A 9,331-nucleotide genomic window follows, 5' to 3' on the forward strand; every position below is an offset into this window, starting at 1 on the left:
GACGGACGTCCCTGGATGAATCAGAGAGAGTCTGATCGAGGCCGGATAAACTTAAGTCATATAACTAGTCAGATCTGGCCCAAAATAAGCTATATTATTTAATCTGGTGAAGACGTGGACTGGAAATTACGTAAAGATCATCCACCATAATGGGCTGTGATCTGGCCTAGTCCTGAAAGTCACCGGAGTCACTGGAGGACGTCATCATAACGTTATCATGACGTAATTTGGCTTGCTGGGTGTTGTTCGTGAGACCCGACACCCCGATGACCTTGGGATAGGCTACATAACCGAGGATAGGTCCCATGCGATGTGTTTTCGTTCTGCTTATTATCAAATACAAATAACATAATGAGGTAGGCCTATATGTGTGTATATATAATAGTATACAACCAACACAAAGGCAACCATCCCAGAAAAGTATTTTCCATCAATTGCGATCCTCAGTATTGCTTGGTTTTCTTGTCCTCCCCCAGTCCTTGAATGACAAGTACGGACCAATATTATTCTCTTCTTTATCAGTGTTGATACGTGTCTTTTATGTCATATCAACACTTTAGATGTGCATGGGGAGCCAGTACCCTACGCTCACAGGAAATGACTGCAGAGCTTGTGGCTCCAACAGTAGTCAGTTCCTCTGATGGGCTGATAGAAATACAATATAATTTAATTTAATTGGAAGTGACTATTTTTGGTTAACTGAACAGAGATTTACGGTTTGCATATCCCTTGCTTAAACATCAGATTTTTGCTCTTTAGAAAGAGATGGTTTGTTCTGTTAGTCTGGGTTTGGGGATTTAAATAAACGTGGTATAGAACTAATTATGTTTTCATAGTGTGTATGGCCACACACGTCTGTCATTTGTTTATTTTATTGCCTAGCATTCTTTGCTCTTGACTTCTCTCTGTCTCTCTCTTGTATAGAACATCCTCCGTTTCACACAACTGGGTGGACAAGGCAACAATGTTAAATATCTCAAGGCCAAACTAAGATAAAAAGGCAGGTTCCCAGGCTCTACAGCAACCTGCGGCCATTCCTATCTTCTCCTCCAACCAGGACGGACGAACCAACCTCTGTAGCCATCCATACATCTGTATTGAAATTAGTTGTTTTGTAGATTCAACATGTCCATCACAGTCTTTGTCATGACGGCCCTCCTCGGCTCTTCACTGGTGATGACATTTGTCCTGAACACTTCTGAAAGAGAAACTGCAACATCCACTGTACCTCATGTTGCCAGGAACAACAGGTTAGTATTATATACACATTGTCTCTAAAACTTTGAGTCAAAGTAATATATTTTCTGTGAGAGGTTTATAATGTCCTTTCCTTGTCTACATGGAAATATACAGCTGAGACCAATGTTTACATGATTACCGTCGCTGATTTATTATTATTTATTGATTTATTATTAAAAGATATATTGGATTCATTCATGAATATTATGAGTTATTCATGAATAGTATGAGCCTTTTTGAGGTACAAAGGGAGATTTTTGAGAATAGCTGTGATACAGGACAACGGCTGATTCTGTCTGGTTTATTAACCAGGCTAATACAGGACCAGAGTGACCTGGTTTTTAAAGGTTGGTGACCAATCTTTTTTTTTCATTTTTTTTTCAACTTCAACTTGACCTCTTCAACTTGACCTCTAAAGCTGAATGTAATTCTCTCCATAATAAATATACTATAGATGAAATCAATCCATTCATTTATTGTTGGTATAACATTTGTAAGCCACTTTTTTGTTAAGGCTTTTTTGGATGCCACCAGTAGATACTGATCCTGCTTTGCAAATTGAAGTACTTCCAGATCTGCAAGATACATGGTTTTAAAATCAAAAGGCATGTCAACACCAAAAACTGCTTCCAGGACACTGTGGACACTTCTATTACAACAAAATAATGATTAAATAAACAAGAGTATAACATAGTATAAGTTCATTGTTGATATGGTATATGCTTGCTGAGGCCTTTATGGTACAAATGCAGATTTTGGAGCAGAGTGAACTAAAGAGAACTCACACAGGCTTTAACATGCTGGTACACACAACAATTAACAGCATAATCAGTCACTCCACAAGATTCTACAGAACTGATTCCAGCGCTTGTTGGAGCATGTTGAGAAAACTTGTTTCTATCAGACAAGTTTTACAAGATGTCACTTGACACATACATGGCATGTAGTTGTTATTACTTTTATAGGCCTACTGTACATGCAAATATGTGCTTATTGACAAATACAATGCACTGCACATTCAGTGCAACTAAGGGTGCAATGACATACAGTGGTGAATATGTATTTATTCATCAACCATCCACTATATTTTATTATTTTCACACCTTCATATCAGAGGTTGATATGGTTGATATGGTTCAGCAACAAGATTAAACTTCACGCCTTTAAACAAAAGAAAGATGGTCATGATACCAAATAATGCTGTAATGTAATGCTATCATTGACGCTGGCCATCTGCAGGTGCCAGGAGCCATTGCAGTCCATAAAGAAGGATCTCCTGGATGCTCTCAACCTGCAGACTGAGCCACGTCTGCCTGCTGGGTGGCTGGACAGTGTCAGAGACCAATGGAAGTCCACTTTCAATGCCATGACTCCACAAACCCGGAATGGGATAGGTAATACAGATATGCAGCACAGACAAAACAACAGTGCAAATTATAATGAATAATTAATTATTATTATTATTATTAATTAAAAGTATTTGAAAAAGTGTAAAAACTTGACATGAACGTTACATTTAATGTTTTTGCAGGCTCTGACTTAACTGTGACACCGGGTACTGGCCATAGCCCTGGATTTAAGTGCTGTCAGATGTCTTCACAGATCTCCCTGAAAGGTATGAAACTGTGTGTGTGTGTGTGTGTGTGTGTGTGTGTGTGTGTGTGTGTGTGTGTGTGTGTGTGTGTGTGTGTGTGTGTGTGTATGTACTTGTTTGCAAATAAGTAATTTCAGTATGTGATGTTATATCTTCCTAACAGATCTGGGCTGGGACAACTGGGTGATCTTTCCTGAGAGCTTCACCCTTGTCCAGTGTGCATCCTGCAACCCTCTGCTGGAACCAAACAACCTGCGCTGTCCATCACACACTCCTCCTAATACCAAGGACAACTCTTCACAAGTACAGTATAAACAAGACAACATTCTGTTGTGCAAAATTAATGCATTTCCCATGACAAATCAGTTGGGGTTTACATTTTTAATATGTTTAGACATTACAAGACAAGTCCCAAAAGTGGTCCCTAGAGGCCGCTATGCTACTCCTTACGCCTGCAAACTGGAAAACCAACAAGCCCTGTGCACTCACTAGTGGAGTTGATATAAATGTGTTCAATTTAGAAACTGAGCATAATAGGCAGTAGGAAGCTATAGGACCATAGAGTTATACATGGAAAGATAATGCAACACCAGTTCCAGCCAGAATTAAACCAGGGATGTTGCTATAATGTAATGTGGTCAACACAATATCCTGTTAGCCACCAAAGTTAAGTCTGCCATATATTTTAAAATGACACTGGTTTTAATCTTTTTGTTTGATTTCATGAGCCAAATTGACAAAAATCTAGATTAGGGTCTAGATATGAAAAACATGCTCTGTGATCATCAACACCAAAACCTTACTAGTTGAGCTGATATGAGACTAATAGAGGTTATGCGCATGACATCATCATCATACCCGGAAGTTCATGTGGGAATATCTACAGAGTGGCAATAAACAATACTTCCTGGCCTTGACATACATCCCATACATCCAAACAGAAAGGTCCTATTTGATTGCATTAAATGACTTTAAACAACATTAAATTCACTTTGCCACTCGATCTGCATTCACTTTATACATGCGTAGACCCTATCCTATCCTATTATCATTATAACACCTCACTCATGTTTCACCCCCCCCCCTCTCTCTCTCAGGCCCAGATGCCATGCTGCCAGTCCATCTCCCAAGCAATGATGCCTGTCCTGTACATGGAAGAAGGAGGCACCGTAGTCATCTCCTCTGTGCAGCTCACCCGTACATGTGGCTGTGTCTCAGACAACGCCCAGCTGCCCACCGAAGACTAAGGCTGGTTTTAAGGTCCTGTGCATGTCTGTTAACTCCTTGGCAGGCATTTGTTTTTCACACTAGTGCACCATGTTGTTTAACATCTTAGCATTTTAATGTTGCAACAGAAAAAACAAGATCCAAAATGCTGTACAATATTGAGGAAAACAATGCATGCACTTATTTTCCTCTCACTAGCGCTCTTGTGTTTGTTCTTGTGTCATCACATTTTATGTTATTTCCTTGAAGATCGATAATATGAAAATAAAATACATTGTACCATATTATAATGAGCATTAGTGTGTAGCCTACCAATTATATGAAGATAGGTTTAACGGAATAATGTGTGCAGACTGCATAGAGCTATTTCAGGCAGCCACATTTCCCCACCCTACATGGTTAGGAAATGACAAGGCAATAAAACACCAAACAGACCAAAAATGTGTGGTTGTCCAAAGCCAAATTCAACCATTCCTCTCAGCTTCCTAGAACTTCCACATTGTACGGAAGGCCAAATTTCATCATAATTCTGACCCAGTCTGACTTAGGCATAGGGCAGTCATTTAACTTTTGAGGGAAATTATATTTTGCTGTTTTTTTAATGCTTTTTCATGTAGAATTATATCTTCAATGTAGTGTTTCATATGTGCATAGTGTACACAAACAGAGAAGGTAAGACAAATGAAAAACCTTGCTCGCATTACTTTACTAATATTGCATCTTCTGCAGTTAATCTGTGAATCTCAATGCTTGATAACATCCCAGTGAATAGTATAGCAAAATACTGTACCTAAAATATAACTTTAAAACAAAATGTATTGTGGGTAGAGTGAAAGTAATGCATTAATTATCATACTGATTAGTGTTTTTTCCTAAGCATACATGTACAAGAGTATAATACAAATGAGCTCCGTGTCATTCAGCAAATCATTATAGTACTTAGAAATGAGTAGTAATTTGTCTACAGTAGGTAGGGAAAGAGTTTAAGACTTAGGTAGATATGCTTTGTAAGATGTATGAGAGCATTGTTAAACTCCAATGTAAATCAATTCTCTTAAACTAGATATCGGCCTTAAGCCCATGACATGAGCACATGACCCACCTAATTCCAACACACTCTGCTCGTTTGGGATGGCTCAGGGTAGAAGACGGGGTTGAGAAAATATCAATGGAATTGGTTTTTAAGATAATAAAAAGGACAGTGCCCTCATTACCCTCATACAAGATAAAGAAAGTTCTCATTCTACTACTCTGCCACCAAAATATGCCCTGAGTGGCCCCATCCATTAAATTTAAAGGATGTGTATCACTGGTCTCTCAAAATGGGCCTGAAAAAAATTAGGAGACCACAAGAGGAGGTCAATGTAAATTCCCATTGACATTGTCATTCACTAATGCTGTTTTTTCCTTTTTCTCCTTTGTACATACATATATAGTGTTTGGATTTGTTGACATGTATATTGTGTTATTTTTTTATGCTATGGTGATGAATTGAATGCATATGAACACAATTTTTGTGTTAACCTTATTGTGTTTGACACATTTGTCAGTTTGATCACTAGTAAATTTGGATTGATATCTCTTATTTGAATAAAGTTCACAATAAAAAAAAATATGTGCTGTACGTCTATTTCGTCACAGAGTTACTTATTTTCATGGCAGTCTTTGTTTATGACAAAAGATTATAATACAATGAATATGGTAATGTTTGTAGCTGTCTCCAGGATAATTTAACTCTGGCTGGACCAGACCTATCCACAGGCAAAACCACAAATGCCTGTTGAAAACTCTGAAAAAGGGGTGGGAGGGAGGGGTGTACACAATGAGGCACAGTTTGGAGTGCTCCAGAAATGCAGGGCATTGTGGGCGTTACTCAGGCAAACATCATTACAGCCTATTGTGTACTTCTCAAAAGGTTTTAAACGTTGTCAGTTGCTCTGCATAATTAAAACAATAAAATAGTTTGGGTGTCCTCCTGAGGTGGGTTCTCTCAACGAGAGTGTGAAGACTCACATATGGTTTGTGAGTTCCTTGTTTGTTGTGGATTTACTCCAGCATACAACATTTTCTGCAACACTGATACAGATTGTGTTGTCACCAAAATATGCCCTAGCATAGCTAGCTCTGAGTCCAATTAGTTTGTCTCAGGCCAGATCTGTCAGGAAGATATAACATCACATAGTGCAATTGCTTATTTTCATACAAGTATGTACAACTACACACACACACGGCCCTAAAAAATATAATCAACAGCCTCATTCATTACACACAATATCACCACAACACTTAAATTATGTGGCTTGCGAGCTGCTTCAGGCAGATAAGATCTGCCTGAACTTGAGTGGGTAACATGTATGGGCACCATGATGTGGTGGGTTATGTAACAAGAAGTGACGTGTCAAGCAGCAAGCATTTAAGCTCGCCACATTCCATCATTGATTCTCTTGCAGTCTTTGATGAAATAATCCACAGTTCTAAAATTACAGCAGTATGCAAACAATGGCAAATGGATTATCACAAAAAGCCAAAGGCTTATTTCCAGTGTGGTCCATACATATTCAAACATCTGGACAAACAGTGCAACAAACAATAATAATAATTTAAAAAAATCATCTCAAAATATGCTATGTAAACAATTCATGTATGTTGGCGTGCACCTCTTTGCATCCCCATGCACCACCCCACCTGCCGTCTGTTTCCTTTGTGGGTTTTGTAACCCATTTTGCTCAACTAAATATAGCCGGACAGACAAGAGTTCCTAGATAAGTGCTATTATGCAGAATAATCACTTTTTTATGTGGTGCCTTGTGTAGTTCTGTAGTCTTCTTATAATTACCTAAATGAAACTAGACTGCACTCGAGCGAGTTGCCAACTTGTGCCTTGTGCACCCCCATAGATGGAAACATGGTACCAAGTATGAACGTCACACAGTTATTGTCTATAATATAAAAGATACAATAGCACAATTACAAGACTATAAGTCAGTAAAAGGTGATTGGATTTGATAGCATTTTTATTTTTAAGGTTGCACAGTATTCAGTTTTGAGTGAATTAATTTATAATGTATATCTGTATATCGCCATGTCTAAACTCTATTCTTGACATGAGTTGTAACAGAATCCTGTCTGGCTTCTATCCCAGGTAAGGATCCAAAATGCAGAACTCACGGACACAAGGAATGAACTTAAAGTCTTTACTTGGCAAAAGTAGAAATCAGGTACACCATTACAAGGCAAGAATAAACGAATACACAAGGCAGAGCAAACTGATAAACCAACAATCACATGAGAGCATCAAGGGCTATATATAGACTAGGTTCATTAGGGAGCAGGTGAGGTGAGACACACAGGTGGGTCCAGGTAGTCATCAGGGCAGTGGGTGTGGCACATACTGTGGCCAGGGCTGTAACAGAATCGTGCTTGTTTTGAAAGGTTAAAATTAGGAGTGCATGGTTATGAAATTATGATCGATATCCGATCTCCTATTATTTGCGGGGTCATATCTGCCGATACTGATTCTGACCAAATACGATATTATACAGATTATGTAGGAGTATGGCTGCTCTGTGAGTAAAAAGCCATTGAAGTTCACATTATTATTGCTTCATCAATATCGGTGAAAATAATCAGGATTATTTTGAGACCGATCCGATACTGACATGGCATTTCTATGGCCGATTTCGATATGCTACCGATTATATTGTGCATCACTAGTTAAAATGCAGTTAAAATGCCAACAAACAACTTTTGGTTATAGAACACCAGCAGTAAGATGCATATTGCAGTATGTGTCCTTCACAGACCTTCATCTGAGCATAAAAGTGTCTTTGTGGTTCTTTGCGAACCAAGAACCGGTGCCAGGTTGACTCCCACTGTTACTACGGTGAGTAGCTGTGGGAGATGTCCGATATTCAAGGACTCAAGTCATTTATGGCCATAAATCCCACAATGATTCTGTGTGTATGCGTGCATTTTATCATGCAGGTGTTGTACCAAGCATTCCATCCACATGATAAATGATAATACATTATGTGATGACTTCATAATGGAATGAATTATTGGAGCAGAACACAATGGGTTCAGTTCAGGACAAGATGCAATTATTTAATTTAGTTACCGGTATGTGTGTCCCAGTTTAGGCCTCAATAGTAGAGGACAGCAGGGTAGCAAGATGGCATTCCATGCATGTCTGAGCTTTGCTGGCTTGCCAAACTGTTTGTAAGCTGAACTCAACTTTATTATTACACCTCAAAAGTAGAATATTTTGTGCAAGCTTCCATTTACATTGTTAAATAATTAAATAATACTAATAAAAATAACATTCTCTTAAGTTGTATTACAAATCTCAGTATACTTATTACTCATTTCCAAACACATTTTGGTTAACCTGATTTAGACATGTTTGCTTTTTTAGTTTTTTAATAGGTGGTTTGTTCTGTTAGTCTGGGTTTGTGGATTTAATGCACGTAATGTATTATAACTAACTATCTTTTGCATACTGTGTTAGTGTATGGCCACAATCTGTCATTTGTTTCATGCATTGCCTAGCATTCTTTACTCTCTTTCTCTTGCAGAACATATCCTCCATTTCACACAACTGGGTGGACAAGACAACAATGTTAAATATCTCAAGGCCAAACTAAGATAAAAAGGCAGGTTCCCAGGCTCTACAGCAACCTGGGATATTCCCATCTTCTCCTCCAACCCTGGCACATACTGGCACACAGTATCATCTGTTTCTTTCATTATATCTACTGTATAAATAGCACACACTGACTAGTTTTAATAAGGGATATTTGAAAAACATATATATATTACTTCTAATTAACATGCTAACAATATGCTATTTTATAACACAATTACCAAGTAATGCAATGCTATCATTGACGCTGGCCATCTGCAGGTGCCAGGAGCCATTGCAGTCCATAAAGAAGGATCTCCTGGATGCTCTCAACCTGCAGACTGAGCCACGTCTGCCTGCTGGGTGGCTGGACAGTGTCAGAGACCAATGGAAGTCCACTTTCAATGCCATGACTCCACAAACCCGGAATGGGATAGGTAGGTCAAATACAGATATGCAGCACAAACAAAACAACAGTGCAAAGTAAGTATTTTGCACTGTTTTAAGTATTTGCTTAAAAGAAAAACAACGCATAAAAACTAACTGAACGTTACATTTCATGTTTTTGCAGGCTCTGACTTAACTGAGACACCGGGTACTGGCCATAGCCCTGGATTTAAGTGCTGTCAGATGTCTTCACAGATCTCCCT

General features: G+C 38.6%; 1 protein-coding gene across 1 annotated transcript; it reads left to right on the forward strand.

The window, feature by feature from the left end:
* Positions 1–1,125: 1,125 nt before the first annotated feature.
* gsdf (gonadal somatic cell derived factor) lies at positions 1,126–4,080 on the forward strand (the record flags this gene model as incomplete). The annotated part of the gene is made up of 5 exons (XM_080762825.1): positions 1,126–1,250; positions 2,479–2,633; positions 2,771–2,854; positions 2,997–3,136; positions 3,931–4,080. 5 exons carry the CDS (start codon positions 1,126–1,128, stop codon positions 4,078–4,080), a joined length of 654 nt encoding a protein of 217 aa, XP_080618951.1.
* Positions 4,081–9,331: the final 5,251 nt, after the last annotated feature.

The sequence above is a fragment of the Protomyctophum bolini genome (assembly GCF_963924005.1).
Source record: "Protomyctophum bolini genome assembly, chromosome: 5".
NCBI classification, from domain to species: Eukaryota; Metazoa; Chordata; class Actinopteri; order Myctophiformes; family Myctophidae; genus Protomyctophum; species Protomyctophum bolini.